This window comes from Paroedura picta, chromosome 10 (genome assembly GCF_049243985.1).
Source record: "Paroedura picta isolate Pp20150507F chromosome 10, Ppicta_v3.0, whole genome shotgun sequence".
Taxonomy (NCBI): domain Eukaryota; kingdom Metazoa; phylum Chordata; class Lepidosauria; order Squamata; family Gekkonidae; genus Paroedura; species Paroedura picta.
In genome coordinates, this window is record NC_135378.1 from 8,574,992 (window position 1) to 8,592,162 (window position 17,171).

General features: G+C 46.7%; 1 protein-coding gene and 1 long non-coding RNA gene across 7 annotated transcripts in view; both read left to right on the forward strand.

The window, feature by feature from the left end:
* Window positions 1-238: 238 nt before the first annotated feature.
* Window positions 239-3,982, forward strand: LOC143819617 (uncharacterized). Its single transcript, XR_013225021.1, has 2 exons — window positions 239-673; window positions 1,672-3,982. It is a non-coding gene; the product is annotated as an uncharacterized LOC143819617 (long non-coding RNA).
* A 1,593-nt stretch (window positions 3,983-5,575) lies between these two features.
* The window catches only part of LOC143845321 (biorientation of chromosomes in cell division protein 1-like 1), a 56,363-nt gene continuing 44,767 nt past the window's right edge, over window positions 5,576-17,171 (forward strand). For all 6 annotated transcript variants that reach the window (XR_013234358.1, XR_013234359.1, XM_077353589.1 and 3 more), the window contains exons 1-2: window positions 5,576-5,886; window positions 11,831-11,955. Coding sequence is in view for 4 of the 6 variants with exons in the window: in XM_077353589.1 (XP_077209704.1) it covers window positions 5,632-5,886; window positions 11,831-11,955 (380 nt within the window). In the remaining 2 variants the exon portion in view is untranslated. The remainder of the gene's footprint in view (window positions 5,887-11,830; window positions 11,956-17,171) is intronic.

A 17,171-nucleotide genomic window follows, 5' to 3' on the forward strand; every position in this document is an offset into this window, starting at 1 on the left:
AGTGCAAGAGATCAGGCTGGTGTGATGGGATTGCCTGGATCAGCTGGCAAACATGGTGTTCCCAGAGGCTATGGTTTCCCTGGCTCAGATGTCATTGCTGGACTCAAGGATCCCCCTGGTGAACATGGATCTCTTGGCCCTGCTGGTTCCAAAGGATCTCCCGGTGAAGCTGGATGCCCAGGTGAACCTGGTCTCCCTGGAGCCAAGGATCTGACTGGTAATCCTGGCAGCCCTAGTTCTGATGGTAAGACTAGACCTGCTAGTCAAGATAAACCTCATGGCTAGAGGATGGCCTCAAGATTCAAGGGCCATTGCAGTTACCTTGATGGAGGGGGCTCAAAAGTATCTTGGAACAGCCCCTCCATGTCTACTGTCCACATGGCAATGATTAATCAATTCGAGACTGTTGGACTATGAAAGTATCTTGCTGTAACAACTGGCTAAACCCAGCCACAGTGTTTTCCTTGGAGACAGAACTGACCCCTGATTAAGATAGTATAGGATTGATGTGAACACCAAGGTCGGGCTGGATCTAAAGAAATGGAGAGTGGATCACAAACTATGATGTTGTCACAAGCAATGACATTCTGGAAGTCAACCCTCTCCCACCTGCATGATCAGCTGAGACCGCAGAGGTTTAGGCTCTCATATAAGCCTTACACCTGAGAAAAAGGTAAGAAAAAAAATATTTATATAGACTCAAAGTATGGACATGGGTTAATAAGTTCAAATGAAAACTTATAGCAAAAGGGGTCCCTCACATCAAATGAGGCTGAATTAACGTATCAAGATTTTGTTAAAAGTTATTCCAGGCTATGGAACACCTTGAAGAAGTGGCCATGATCTGAGTAAGGGCCAACACCAGGCACCAGACTGAAAAAGGCCAAAAGAAACCAGAATGCAAGGCAACAAAATGATTTTAAGTGCCTTAAATTAGGCATAAAGTGTACCTCACTAATATAAAGAAAGATTAATAAAACAGGAGGAGAGAGAAATTGGATGGTGTTTGGATCTAGACACTGGCTGGTAAAAATTATACCTATAAGGTATGTGTTTGTTTTGTTTTATTCTGCTCTGAGTTCTTCAAGTCTATACATAAAAAGAAACAGTAATTTAGGATCTGGTTAGATATATTATATTGGAACAGAGGTGAGATAATAGATAAATAGTATAAAACGTTTTAGGTGTTAATAAATCTGCTGAAAGACTAACTCTGTTAAAAATGTAAACTTTAATAATTTCTTGACTTGTTTTGTCAATAGCTTCATTTCCCAGAAAGCAGAGTGGGCCGAACTATTCCTCAGTCATCTCTTGTGAGGGGATGTTTGGATTGAAGCTAAATGTTTGGATTGAAGTTAAATGTGGCAAAAACATTCTAACAAGGGAGTTGGATTGGATGATCCATGAGGTCCTATCTAATTATGTGATTTTATGATTTTATTGTTCTGTGATTTTATGATTTTATGTTAATAAATCAAAGGGAAAATGAGTAACATTTCCCTTAGAAGAACTGATAAGAGTTTTCCATAGCTCTTGTCAGCTTAGGTGTGTGAGCGTGAAAAACAATTGAAAATTACTAGGGGATTTGTCAAGAATTCTTTAAAGACCTAGGACACAGTTAATTATAAATTGGCTTTTGCCCTATGACTTTCCAGTTTATTTCTTAACCAGGTAACCAAGTATGGATGAAGTCCTGAGAAACCAGATTATTAAAACTGATGATGAAGTGGAAATTCCTTTCCAAATATTGTTGAATGGTGATAATGAGTGTCAAAATAGATTCCAGAGACAATGGGTCCATTTTTCCGTATGTGAGCTGCTGCAATATCTTTTGAGGCTGAAGAACAAATTGCTGCCTAATAAAAACTTTAACGCATGTGCTAGTGCAAACTTGGGATGGCAGGAATTATAAACAACAGAAACCACCCATCTCCAGAACTACCTTTCAGTCAAGTAACACAGAACTCATGAGGAGTCATCAAGGGGATGATCCTATTTGGGACCCAGAGACTTATTATGTTATCTTTGCAGGAGCTTTTAAAAATTGTTTATTATTTCTTTATGGGCTATAGTTGATTTAGGAGGGTACCTTCTGTTCTTTCTATTTTGGGGAAATCTAGAAAGACTACAAGAGAGACCCAGCTATTTACGCTTATTGGGGAAGGGTTGTTTTTCTTTCTTTAAACACTAATCTTCACCAGAAGTGGAAGGTAAGATTTTATGTTTACAGGAACATATACAATGAAAGCAAACAAATTAGAAATTTGTTTTACCCTAGATGGTACTTTTTGGGATATCTGATACTATTTTCCGTAAGATTACAAGCGAATCAACCAGATCCTATCAATCCTTTTGTATATAACACTATCAGTGTACCTCCCCCTTTAGTGAATAATAGAACACTATATTCTAGATTCCAGGGAAATTTCCAGATTTTCTGTTACAACCCAGACATCAAGCCCCAAAAGGTATTGGCTTGAGATACGCAAAACTCATCAATGGGGAACACTGATTAACAGAACTATAATTACCTGGATGCCCCTGTTTCTAACTTGAATGGAGGTGGATGAATATGTAAAGAATTAACATGGGAATTGACATACATACACAATGATAAATATATGGGCGATGCAAAAGGTTGGGTAAAACATACAAAGAGATATGTATATAAAAACAATTATTTTGTACTTTCTTGGGATACACCTCTCTGGTGGGACAGATGATCTGGGGCCAAGGGACCAAGCCCTATGAAGATAGGTTAAGGGACTTGGGAATGTTCAGCCTGGAGAAAAGGAGGTTGAGAGGGGACATGATAGACCTCTTTAAGTATCTGAAAGGTTGTCACTTGGAGGAGGGCAGGATGCTGTTTCCGTTGGCTGCAGAGGAGAGGACACGTAGTAATGGGTTTAAACTACAAGTACAACGATATAGGCTAGATATCAGGAAAAAATTCTCACAGTTAAGAGTAGTTCAGCAGTGGAATAGGCTGCCTAAGGAGGTGGTGAACTCCCCCTCACTGGCAGTCTTCAAGCAAAGGTTAGATACACACTTTTCTTGGATGCTTTAGGATGATTTGGACTGATCCTGCGTTGAGCAGGGGGTTGAACTAGATGGCCTGTATAGCCCCTTCCAACTTTATGATTCTATGATTTTATGAATATTGAATTTAAAGGCCTGAAAAGAGTAATCCAAAGTCTAATATAGACAAAACTCAATGCATGGGCCACTTAAACTGCAAAAGTTTTAAACCTAATAACATAAAAGCAAATTAAGTTTAACAGAGCAATTTATCAAAATCGCTTGGCTTTAAATTATTTGCTTGCTGCAAATGTGTGTGGTGGTGGTGTGTGTAGAATAATCTCCAGACAAATAGAGGCCAAAATATTAGCCCTGTAAGAATACAAGCCACTCTCTAACACAAATTCAACTGAAGGAGAAACCATGATAGAAGAAAAATGTTAATGTGTTCCACAAAGAAGAGTTAAAAAAATTAAAAGGGGGGAATTGATATAGATTATATAGATTTGTGGAACACAATTGAGAACACAAATACAGATTTGTGGAACACACTTTAGACACAGTCTGTCTATGGTTTATTTTTAGGTCAGGCAGAATGTATCTTGAGTTCATTGTGGCACTATGTGTATAGTTATTTCTTTGTCTCTCAAAACCTTGAGTTTGTCAAAAGCAGATAGCTCCTGAATGTAGCATCCCTCCATATAAAGGAATGTATTATTTGAAACAAAGAGCGAGAAAATTGTAATAAGATATATAGCCATCCGTGATAGGTCAGATTGTACGCCCTTCGTCGTTGACCTGATTGGTCAAAGGGACAGTGAGGGACTGAGCGTCAGGATACCTCATGATGACGTATCAAGGTCTTAAAAATGAGCTGCACTGATGCAGACTTCAGAGAATGCACCAATTAGCTTTCTCTCCATGCTTGCAAACATGTATCCTAAATAAATCCTCTTGCTGCTTAGCTGTCTTTGTTGTGGTCTTGTAAATTTTACACTGTATGATCCATAACAGCAGCAACTCCAGCTCCCCCACCCTCCCTGTGGTCCTCTATCTGTGACTGGACTCACTGCTTTTGTCTAATCCAGAGCTCATTGGCTGTGGCTGTGTCTTTCATTGGAATGATTTCTACAAGTTTTTCTGTAGCGTGCATTTCTTAACATTACAAATAGAGACTGCAAGCGAAATCTGTGCTTTCATCCATTGCAACCGAAAATGCTCTGCTTTTTCTGTAAGTTGCCTGTTAAGATTCTCAGACAAATCATAAATTTGCACTGCAACTGTGTTTCTCAAGAGACTTACATTTGCAAAAGACTGCTGCTGATCTGGACAGAGCATTTCCGCAGCCATGACCATATACTTTTAAACAGATTCCCTTTCTGAGAAGGGTTTTGATGACACAGCTAGTTCATGTGTGATCCTATAGCTTGCCTCAACTGCAGCTTCCCTCATTTGGTATGGCTTTTTGAAAATGGATTGCTGTTTTTTCAATGAATACAGTTCAGAAAGTTTTCCCTTTGCTTTTCTCTTCTTGGCTACTGCCATGATTGCCAGTGTCTTTCAAAATCAATCACAAAGGTGAAGCTGCAAGAGAAAGGCATACCAATTCATAGTAGCCAGGCTTTTCCAATTTAGCTATGACACCGCTTTGGCCTTTAGATTTCCACAAGCATTTTATGTGCATTTCGTTTCCACCTTTTTTTTTGGGGGGGGGGGGATCATTTTCTTTTGATACCACTTTTACCCCAAAGTTTTGCCCAGAAACCAAAATCGTCACCTTTTTCCTCATGTGTAATCTTCCCCTTTGATTAGAAGCACATTAACAAATTCTGAGCAGCAGCATATTCACGTTCCTCATTTTTTGGACGCAGCGGCTAAAAGAACTGAAGCAAATGTTGCTATTGCCAGAGTGATCTCAGGGTCCTTTAGCACTAAACAAGGGAGCCCGTTTCCCAGGCATAAGGGGATGATCGACCAACACGTTTTTGTTTTGTTTTTTAATTTAGGAGGATGCAAAAAAAAAACACCCCTACCTATGATATACGACAAAACTGTGATTTAGAAAAAATATATTCATAAAATTTACATTCAACATGTAAGGTATTATTATTATTATTATTATCATTATTATTATTATTATTATTATTATTATTATTAAAACATATTAACTGCCACTCCCAGACGCCCTCTAGGTAGCCTAACCCCGCCCATTCGCTCCCAGCCCACCAATCCAGAGCCAGCACCCACTGCCCTCCGCCCCCTGGGCGCTGCAGGCCGCACTGCCCCCTAGTGGGCCTGACAGGCCGGAGAGGACTAGCCTCCTTCAGGAGGAGAAGCGCTGATTGGTGGGTCAGGCACACTCGGGGCGGGGCAGGCTGGGCGCGAGCCGCCTGCTAGGCAAGCCTCCTCCCAGGCTCGGGGGCGGAGCCACGCTCAGAAGGGCCGGATCCCTCCTTTGCGCAGGCGCACTCTTCGGAAGCAAGCCCGCCTTTCTTCCCCTCCGCCTCGTTGGCAGCCACTTCCGCCCCCCGCTTCATTCCGCTTCCGGGGACGAGGGGAGGAGCGGGCGCCGCCGCCGCCGCCGCCGCCGCCGCTCGGGGACCAGCCGCCGTCATGTCGGGCAGCGGGAGCGCCGCCGCCGCCGCCCCCCCCGCGGCCGCCTCCCCGCCCGCCCAGCCGCCCCCGCCGCCGCCCCCTCCGCCGCCGCCCCCGCCGCAGCCCCAGCCGCCCCCGCCTCCCCCGGGCACCGCCGCCCCCCCCGCCGCCGCCGCCGAGCCGGAGCTGGTCGCGCTCATCCTCAACCGCCTCAAGAGCCAGGGCCTCTTCGACCAGTTCCGCCGGGACTGCCTGGCCGACGTCGACACCAAGGTGCGCGGGGAAGCGGGAGGCCGCTGCGCCTGGCCTACCTCGCAGGGGGGTGGCTCGGAGGGCGGGAGCTGTCGGGGGGGAAGGGGGGAGCCGGGACGTCACTAGGCCGCTGGGGACGGCGAAAGGAACCCGAAGGGCGGCGGGTGGTCTCGCGCGGCGGGCGTTTGCGAAGAGCCTCCCGACTTCAGCCGCCTTCAGCCCTCGGGCCCCCTCCCGCCTCGCGCGGCCTTAGGAGCGGCCCGGCTCGCCCGGTGCCATGGCTCTGGTTGTCACGCAAGCCGAGGCGTCCCTGCATGGACTCAATAAGCGGGGGGAGAAGAGTTGCCGCTCCCTGACCCTGGCCGGAGGATCCCCCCAACCCTCCCCCCTTTCTAATATCCAACTTGGACAAAAGTTCTGGAGAACTCAGAAGTTTGCACCTTGCGTGACTTTTGTTTTGAAGGTCCTGCGTGGCTTTTGTTTTGGGGGGGGCTGCCCCTTTTCTGTGCAGTCCGTCTTGCGTGGAGAGGTAGCAGTCATGTGAGCCTCCATGTGCAGACTCAGGTGGTACAGCCCCTAGACCAGGGGTAGTCAAACTGCCGCCCTCCAGATGTCCGTGGACCACAATTCCCATGAGCCCCTGCCAGCGTTCGCGAAAGCGAACGCTGGCAGGGGCTCATGGGAATTGTGGTCCACGGACATCTGGAGGGCGGCAGTTTGACTACCCCTGCCCTAGACACTAATTGATCACATGGTAACCTGAGCTGTTGTGAAATCCCCTTATTATACATATCATATAATAATGCAGTCTGTTGGGTCCAATAACGCTTGAGGTTCCATTCTCCTTCCGTCTGCAGCTTTGGGAGGCACAGATATGTAGGACTGAAGGAGGAGGGAGACACCAGCCTACCATGCTAGATCAGTCAAATCACCTTGACAGTGCAGTGATAGATACCACAGCCAGATCCCCCCCCCCCCCTCATATCCATGCGGCTTTCATTCTGCTTTATTGAGAGGTATATTATGAAAAAGACCAAACTTACAAGCGCTGGGCAAGTTTGAAGGGATGCAAGTTCCAGTTTGATTTCGACTTATGCTAAAGAGTTTGTTTGCTTGTTTTTAAGAACTGCCTTGATCATTCAGACCAAGGTCCGGCCAAATTCCAGCCTCCTTGAGCTAGTTGGGCTTCACCTGTTTTCCTCATTGGCTAATGGAGACATACAAGTTCCATTTCATTGTCATGACTAAATGACCAGTGTTTCATCAGTCATATTTTTGCAATCAAATCCAACAAGTACAACCTTATAGGAATTTCTGTTAATTCAGAATAATCCAGACTCGATTTTCTAGAACAGTTTAATCTAAATTCAGTTGTCTTGCGCTTTTACAACTTAAACCTGAACGGATAGGCTTTATTGAGTATCTGTAAACTATTTCTGTATGAATGTGATGTCAGTGATGTACAGTTTCCTGGAGTTATGAAGCCATGGGAAACAAACCCCCACTTTTTGTTTCTGGGGGGGAAATTGAAAGGGAAGTTGATGACATAAGCTCAGACTTGATGAATATTGTTTATCTTATTACATTAACAAAAAATTCATAGTGGAACAGATTTATATGCTCTTTTCTGCAAAACAAAGATAAAGAAACACGTTGATGCAGAAGGAAATGAATCTTTAATAATTGTACAGCCCCTACATGTTTTGTATGCAGCTTTGAGGGAGTTTTTCAGAATCTTTTTTTCATTTTAAAAGATTCTCCCTTACAATGCTGCACTCTTCTTTTTCATCTTCATTTTGCTTTGATGTGCCCCCCCCCCTTTCTGCAGGTAAAATTGCAAATGCACCCAAGTACTAAAAAAAGAGCATCAGACTGGCACACTCTCTGCTGCCCTAGCACTTGTTTTTGCTATCCAGGAGTTGAGGAGAAATAAAAGTTGAAAATAGGAAGCACAGAAAGGAAAAAGTGATAACTGGGCAGAAACAAATTTATATAACTATATTGTAAGCCGTGATAGAAAAGAGTGGGAAAGAGTGACAAGTGGAGTACCCCAAGGATCTGTCCTGGGGCCTGTGTTGTTCAACATATTTATAAATGATTTGGATGAGGGATTAGAGGGGATACTTATTAAATTTGCAGATGATACTAAACTGGGAGGGGTAGCAAACACAACTGAAGACAGCAACAGAATACAGGATGATCTTGATAGGCTCAAGAAGTGGGCTAAACTGAATAAAATGAAGTTCAATAGGGACAAAAACTAAATACACCAATATAAGATGGGGGAGACTTGTCTTGGCAGTAGCATGTGCGAAAAGGATCTAGGAGTCTTAGTAGGCCATACATTGAACATGAGTCAGCAGTGTGACTCGGTGGCCTAAAACGCAAATGGGATTTTGGACTGTATCAAATGGAGTATCGTGTCCAGATCACGGGAGGTGATGGTACCGCTTTACTCTGCTCTGGTTCGGCCTCACTTGGTCCTGTGTTCAGTTTTGGGCACCCCAGTTGGAGAGGGATGTAGACAAACTGGAGTGAGTCCAGAAGAGGGCCACAAAGACCAAGACGTAGGAAGAAAGGTTGGGGGAGCTTGGTCTGTTTAGCCTGGAGAGGAGACAACTGAAAGGGTATCTGATGACCAAGTATTTAAAAGGCTGCCATATGGAGCATGGAGCAGAGTTGTTCTCTCTTGCCCCAGAGGGACGGACCAAAACCAATGGGATGAAATTAATTCAAAACCATCTAAACATCCGGAAGAAGTTCCTGACAGTGTGGTTTCTTGGAACAGGCTTCCTTGGGAGGTGGTGGGTTCTCCATCTTTGGAAATGTTTAAGAGGCTAGATAGCCATCTGACAGAGAGGCTGATTCTGTGAAGGCTCAAGGGGGTGGCAGGTGACAGTGGATGAGCGATAGGGATGTGAGTGCCCTGCATAGTGCAGGGGGTTGGACTAGATGACCCAGGAGGTCCCTTCCAACTCTATGATTCTATGAGCAGCAGACCCAGTGCTCTCATGTCCATGTCCCTTCTGCTGCCAAGCTGCTGCCTGAGGATGTGAGGCAGGCAGGCTCTGGTTCTCATCCCCATCTAGCAAACAGTTAATTTACTGGCTGGCCTCTCACAAATCACTTGTTTTCCATTCCTGCCTCACTCAAGAGGTAAACTTCATTACTTCATAACTTCATTTATCTACTGAATTGTATTTTTATTGGCATATTGTACTGTATTTATGGCAATATTGCATTACTAGAAATTAAGCCCGCTGTAGAAAAAATACAGCAGGCGCTAGCGGGCAGTGGGTGGTTGCGGGAGGAGCCTCCCGAGACCTTGGCCCCCTGGGAGGGAAGGAAGGCAGGCAGGCATAGAGAAAGGGAGAAAGAGAGAGAGAGGGAGTGAGAGAGAAGGGGAGAAAGAACAGTAAACATTGGGAAGAAGAATGTAGGAAAGGAGGGCAATGGGTGGGTGAAGGGATAGATAGAAGGGAGAAAGAAAGAGAGAGAGAAAGAAAGAGAAAGAAAGAAAGAAAGAAAGAAAGAAAGAAAGAGGCAGAAAGGGGAGAGACAAATAGAGGAAGGCAGGCAGGAAGGGAGGTAGGTGGAATGGGATGGGAGGAGGGGGTGAAGGGTCTGTGGAGGGATTGGGGGGAAGTCACTAGGGGGGCAAATTGGGAGGGGGTGGGGGAAGAGTGTGGTGGCTGAGTGGGTGTCTGGGTGTGTCGGGTCAGGGAATCTGGGGGAGCGTGGGGGCGACTTGTGGGCGGAAGAGCACAGTAGGTGGGTGGCTGGATGGGTGGCTGGGCATGTGGGGGGAAGTGTCGGCGGAGCGGTGGCGACTTATGGGGGGGCGCCAGAAGAGTGTGGTGGCTGGGTGGGTGTCTGGTTGTGTTGGGTCAGGGAATCGGGGGGGGGGAAGCGCGGGGGCGACTTTTGGGGGCAGCAGAAGAGTGCGGTAGATGGGTGGCTGGGCGTGTGGGGGCAGCGAAACGTGGGCGGAGCGGTGGCGGATCGCAGGGGTGACTTGTGGGGGGCAGTCAGGAGAAGGTCAGGTGGGGTGCATGTGGGGGGGGGAAGCGGAAGCGGGACGTGGCCCCCCGAGGGGCGAATGGCATGGTAGGCCATGTGTCTGTTTACCCGGCTGAGCGGGTCTCCTCCGATTCGTCGTGGGGCTGACTCGGGCAGGCGGCTTCCAGGCAGCTGGCGAAGTTCGTTGGTGGCAAAGGGACAGGCCCAGCGCGTCAGTGACGCGGTGGACAGGCCCCGAAGGATCCCGGGCCCGGGCTGCCTCCAGGTGCGAGCTTCCCCCCCCCCCCCACCTCCACCAGGCTGCTCATGGCTGGCGGCAGGCTGGCGCAGTGCCAGTCAGCAAGGTAATGGCAGCATAGGGGGAAGGCGGCGGAAGTTGGGGCGTGGGTGGGTTGGGAGGTGCTGCACGCCTTCCGAATCATCAGCTTGGTGTTGCACACCTCCCAACTCGTCAGCTCAGCCCCTTAGGCCCTCCGCTTGTCATTCTGGGAGGAAGGGACCAATGGGTGCCCTTCCCCATTCCAGACAGGGCTCACCCCAAGGGCACTTAGCGTTTTATTAATACCGCTCCTGTGGAGCGGCTACAGATTTTAGGGGGACTAGTTCTCTGAGCAGCCTTCCCCAGTGATTGCTTGGGGGCAGCACTGTGAGGAATCTGCTGCAGAACTGCTTTAGGGGTTATGCAGAAAAGAAGCACTTTGACCCAAGTATTATTATTTAGTTTCTATCCAGAATGTGCCCTTCTGTTTCCCACTCAGTGGCAGGGAGTATCACATTGTTCCTTTTGAAGATGGATCAAGATGGTAGCTGTTTCAGTCCGTCCTGCAGCACCTTAAAGACTAACAGAATTTGTGGCAGGGGAGGAGATTTCATGAGTCGCTGCTCACACAGGGTGCTCACAAGTGGTCTTACCCTGACACAAATTTTGTAGACTTGAAGGTACCACTGGTGCTCTTGCTCTTTTCTGTTGTTCCTTTTTGTTCAATCAAATGTGAAGAAGTAAATTTTGGTAGCTGTGCTGTGCTGTTCATGGTTTCTTCGAGGACTAAAATTGCATTGTTTGGCAAATTCAGTCTGTCTACCTTAGCACATGGAACCACTGCATGTGGTTGAAAGACAGAGGAGCAAATCATGGCCCTGTGTAAACATCTCAATTTTTGTTAGTTAGGAAAAGAAGGAATAAAGAGTGCATAAAAGAAAAATGTAGCTGGAATCAAGGCCCATGGATTCAGAGCCTACAATCCTCCCTGAGCCTTTGAAAAGATGGTGAAAAATACGTGCAAATGTAAATGAATACAAATGACTAAATAAAATTTAAAAGATTCCCCACCCCATAGCAGTTCACAAGTCCCTGATCAGAATAGGTGCAGGGGGGACTTTTCCTGGTTGTTATGAACTTTCAGCTTTATATCCATGGAGTTAAGAGTTAATCATGCAGTTTCTTTCACATGCTGGAGAAATCTGAAGCAGGCTAGATGATTTGAGGACTATTCATGTGTGTAATAATTGACTAATAATGTACATTGTCTTCCTATATTATAAACCATTTGAGAACCTCGGTTTTGGAAGCATTTTACTCATGCTAAAATAAAATACTTCATAAGAATCACACACACACCAATTTCCAGTTTTTCCACCAGAAAAAAATGGAAAACAATTATGGTGGGAGAGAGGTAGAAACTATTCCTGTTTTCCCATTTGTTCGTAGGCCTTCACATTTAGAACCCGTGGTTAGAAAAGAAGCAGACAGGCTTAGCAGGTGAAGCACTGTGTCCTGTTTCCAAAGTTATTTGTCAAAAAGCTATCCTTGATCAAAACCATTTTTTCCTATTGTCCCTTCACCTCTATTCATTGACCCAGTTGTAAGGCATGGATCATACAGTGTACCCAAGCTTGTCAAAGTTAAAATATTATTCTTTGCCTCTCTCCTATCCTCTCCTTTTAGCCGGCTTACCAGAACTTAAGGCAGCGGGTCGACAACTTTGTTTCCAACCACCTAGCAACTCACACATGGAGTCCTCACCTGAACAAAAACCAGCTGCGGAATAACATTAGGCAACAGGTGCTCAAGTAAGTCGCAGTCTTACAGGTCCTATATGTTGTATGAAGAATTGTTATATGAAGAATTGCTCCTCTGATGTAGCTGTATCGAGAGAAACTAGACAGGGTCATTGGGAAAGAGCTCACACTGACTTGGTGGAATTCTGGGTATGCCTTTCCCTGCCAGCCGACCTCCATGCTGCATCTCATTTTGAACAAAATTGCGTTGTGTTTAAAAACAATGGGACTGTCAGAGGTAGGAGTGGGGGAATATTCCTATTTACTTGAAGGTCGACCATGGGTCAGCCAGTTCTCAACAATGTTTGAGGACTCCTCAGAGGAGAAAGGGGCCAGCATAGCCTGGCTGAACGCAACACAAGCCAAAAAAGAGAGAGGAGCAGGTGCAAACATGCCAAAACTTACAGAGTCACTTTCACTCCCCAGCTCTAATCCAGCAGATGAAAGCCAGTTACCTGTTTCCAGCCCTCCACCTGCACCGATAGAGAGGCAAAGGTGCCAGCGTCGAGCAGAGCTGCTGGCTAAAAGTAGTGCTGGCCGTATGTCAGCTACCTACTGAAAATTGTGATACCTTGTTGCAGGATTAAGTCTGAGTAGCTGGTATTTCACTGTAAAGCCTCTTGAGGGACATTGTGGGGTGTGGACACAACGCAAGTTATATGCTGAATACCTCCTTGCTTGATCCTAAAAGCCTTGGCTTGTTGGGCCGGACTGTCATGCTTGCCTGATCTCAGGAATCCTAATCCTCAGACTGAAGTGACCTTTATCTTGTCTCCTTGCTTGGCCTTGGTTGTCTGGAAGAACAATGACGGTTCCTGTAATTTGATAACCACATTGGGCCAGACAATCCCACAGCCACTTGGGCTTATGGAGCTCCTGCAACAATACTTTGGATCGTGCCCAACATATGTTTGCTTTGTTTTTGTGCATTTTTCAAGTCACACAGACACTTTATCAAAGACAGTGGGATTACACACATGTGCATTGATGCTTCCAAGACTAAGAAGTTGAAAAGCAAAACTGTAGCAGTGAAAAAATCACAAATGTTTATTTTAAACTGCTGTATTTTTTTTTTAAATCAGCCTGACATAAGTCTATACATTCAAGTTTATTTCTTCAGTGCAAAGTGACCTTCAGTTGTTGAAATTTATTGAGTGGCAATTTTTAATAATAAAAAAACAACCAAATTTATTTCAACCTTGATATTGCCTTCAACAAATAATAATAGCTACAATTATTTTTATTGCCTGCCACTCCCAAACTAGCTAGCTCTTGGCTGGTTACAAAATTGTTGTTGTTAAGTGCGAAGTCGTGTCCGACCCATCGCGACCCCATGGACAATGATCCTCCAGGCCTTCCTGTCCTCTACCATTCCCCGGAGTCCATTTAGGTTTGCACCTACTGCTTCAGTGACTCCATCCATCCACCTCATTCTCTGTCGTCCCCTTCTTCTTTTGCCCTCGATCACTCCCAGCATTAGGCTCTTCTCCAGGGAGTCCTTCCTTCTCATGAGGTGGCCAAAGTATTTGAGTTTCATCTTCAGGATCTGGCCTTCTAAAGAGCAGTCAGGGCTGATCTCCTCTAGGACTGACCGGTTTGTTCGCCTTGCAGTCCAAGGGACTCGCAAGAGTCTTCTCCAGCACCAGAGTTCAAAAGCCTCAATTCTTTGACGCTCGGCCTTCCTTATGGTCCAACTTTCGCAGCCATACATTGCAACTGGGAATACCATAGCCTTGACTAAACGCACTTTTGTTGGTAGGGTGATGTCTCTGCTTTTTAGGATGCTGTCTAGATTTGCCATAGCTTTCCTCCCTAGGAGCAAGCGTCTTTTAATTTCTTTGCTGCAGTCCCCATCTGCAGTGATCTTGGAGCCGAGGAAAATAAAATCTGTCACTATCTCCATTTCTTCCCCATTTATTTGCCAGGAATTGAGAGGGCCGGCTGCCATGATCTTTGTTTTCTTGATGTTGAGTTTCAAGCCAACTTTTGCACTCTCCTCCTTCACCCGCATCAACAGGCTCTTTAGTTCCTCTTCACTTTCTGCCATTAGAGTGGTATCATCTGCATATCTGAGGTTGTTGATATTTCTCCCTGCAATCTTGATCCCAATTTGTGACTCCTCTAATCCCGCCTTTCTCATGATGTGCTCCGCATACAAGTTAAATAGGCAAGGCGACAGTATACTGCCTTGCCGAACTCCTTTCTCAATTTTGAACCAATCCGTGATTCCATGTTCAGTTCTCACTGTTGCTTCTTGACCTGCATATAAATTTCTCAAGAGACAAATAAGATGCTCTGGTATTCCCATCTCTTTAAGAACTTGCCACAATTTGTTGTGCTCCACACAATCAAAGGCTTTAGCATAGTCAATGAAGCAGAAGTAGATGTTCTTCTGGAACTCCCTAGCTTTTTCCATGATCCAGCGTATGTTGGCAATTTGATCTCTAGTTCCTCTACCTCTTCGAAATCCTGCCTGTACTTCTGGAAGTTCTCGGGGTTACAAAATAAAACCCCCAAAATGAAATCAGATTTAATCACCAAAATCCCCACTGCAGCAAAAATATACTGTAACTCCCTAACCCCCTTTCCCACAGCTCAACAAACCCCCCAACCTGTGCCTCGTAGGGCATTTTAATGGGGAGGTAGCCCAATGTTCTGACTATTCCAGCGAGGGGGCCCCCTGATCTTATCAGCCCTGGCCTCAACCAAATACCTGGTGGATGAGCTCCATCTTGTAGTCCCTACAGAACTGTGGGAGGTCCAACAGGGTCCTCAGCTCCTCCCGGAGCTCATTACACCAGGTCAGGGCCAGGCCTGAAAAGGCCATAGCCCTGGTCAAGGCCAGGCGCACTTCCCACAGGTAAGGGATCACCAACAGGTTTGCACACACAGAGTGAAGAGCCCTGTGGGGGGACATAAGGCAATAGCCGGTCCTTCAGATATGTGGGGCCTGGACCACAGCTGGCCTTAAAGGTCAATACCAGAACCTTGAATTTGATCCAGAACACAACTGGCAACCAGTGTAGCTGCCTCAACATTGGCTGAATGTGCGCCCTCCAAGGTGTTGCTGTGAGGAACCTAGCAACTGCATTCTGTACCAGCAGTAATTTCTGAGTCAAGGATAAAGGAAAGTCCACAGAGCGAGTTATAGAAGTCAAGCCTAGAGGTGACCATTGCATGGATCACCGTGGCTAGGAGCTCTGAGGACAGATAGTGCCCTAGTAGCCTCACTTGGCATAGATAAAAGCAATGCCAGATGAGCTTCTCTGGTGACTTGTGCCTCCATCATTCCCCCCCCCCTGATTCCTGGCCGAGTGCAAAATCTTATGCTGCGCCCCATCCAGGCTGTGAAGACATGCTTCCTGATCCGACCCCTTCCTTCCCAGCCACAAAACCTCCTTTGAGGTGTTGAGTTTTAGACAACTCTGCTCAAACCATCCAGCTATGGCTTTCCAAACATCTGGCGAATGTTTCCAGGTGGGAGTTCAGGCGGCCATCCATCAGGAGGTAGAGCTGGGTGTTATCCACATATTGTTGATGACTGAGCCCAAAGCTCCATATCAGCTGAGCCAGTGGGCACATATAGATTTTGAAAAGTGGGGGAGAGAATCGCCCCCTGTGAGACTCCACAAGGAAGTTGAAAGGGGTGCGACATATCTTCCCCACAGCAATCCTTTGTGCCTGGTTCTGGAAAAAAGAGATCAGCCACTGGAAGGCTGTCCCACATATCCCAGCAGGGCAGTGGGCTAACAACTCATGGCTGACAAGGTCAAATGTGGCTAACAGAACTAACAACACGAGGACAGCCAAATCGCCTTTATCCAGCTCATGCCAGAGATCATCCATCAGAGCAACCAGCACCATCTCGACCATGTGGCTAGGATGGAAGCCAGACTGATATGGGTTGAGAGCGAAGTTTCCTCCAAGAGTATTAAGAGCTGATCTGTGGCGGCCCTTTCAACTACCCTGCCCAGAAGTGCAAGAGTCAAGACTGGTAGTTGTCCAGGTTCTGCTGTTCAAGCGGTAGTTTTTTCCGCAAAGAACTAACCGCCACACCTTTCAGCGCCCCTAGGAACTACCAAGATTACAGGGAGATATCCCTAAGGAGCCCTCCTATCCACTGGCCACCCTATTTGAGTAGCCAAGACAGACTGGGATTGAGGGGGCAAGTGGTCGCCTCACCAAGACCAGCAGTTGTCCACCAGCTAATGAGAGCCACCTGAAACCGTCAAACATTATCCCTCAAGATGACCAAGAGGCCTCCAGTTCCCTTTCTGTATCAAGTATGTCAGGTAGGTCACAGCAGAGCATTGAAACTTTATCCGTGAAAAAGCTTTCTAATGCCTTACAGCTCAGATCCAGTTGACTAAAAGTTTGGCACCTTTCCTCAAGGGCGGTAAGAGACCAAACTACCCTAAACAGTTATGCCAGCTGAGAGCTTGCAGACACAATGGGGGTGGCATAAATCTCCTCTTTCACCATCTTCACCGCTATCTCATCCGCCTTTATAAGTGGGCAGTAGGATGTTCTCAAAACTTCATCACAAGTCTTCTTCCACACTCCCTCTAGCCGTCTCACTTCCTTCTTCCTCTTTCGAAGCTCCCTGGTATACCAGGATGCCTGTTTGAGGCGAAGGTGAAGAGGGCATGAGGGGGTGGTCTCACAAATGGTGGCAGACAGGCAGGACGGCCAGTCCTCCACCAGTACCCCCCATGAGTTGCCAGGAGGCATTGGGTCCTGCAGAGCATTCAGAAAACCAATGACATCCATAAGATCCCATGGGCGGGCTAAAATACACCCACCGCTCAAACAGAAAGGGGGCTGCATCTGAAGCGCAGTGGTCTGACCATGTGACTACTTGTGTTGCTATCGGAGCCACTTCTACCCCGTTGCCAAAGATCAAACCAGGGGTGTAGCTGGCCTGGTGAGTGGGACTGGCCACAAACTGCAAGAACCCCAGTGTCGCCATGGCCAGCACCAGATCTGAGCCAAGTCCTGGAGATGGCGAATCTGCATGGGTGTTGAAGTCCCTCAGGATTATAAGCCTAGAAAACTGCAATGCCCAGGCAGTCACCCGTTCCAGCAGGCTAGACAAGGCAGTTGGTGGTATATTGGGCAAACGGTATACCAACCAGATGGCCAAGTTCTTGATCAAGTTCTACCGGAGACCAACACACTCCACTCCAGGGATCATTGGTGGTGGTAAAGCCCTGTAGGGGTAAGAATCC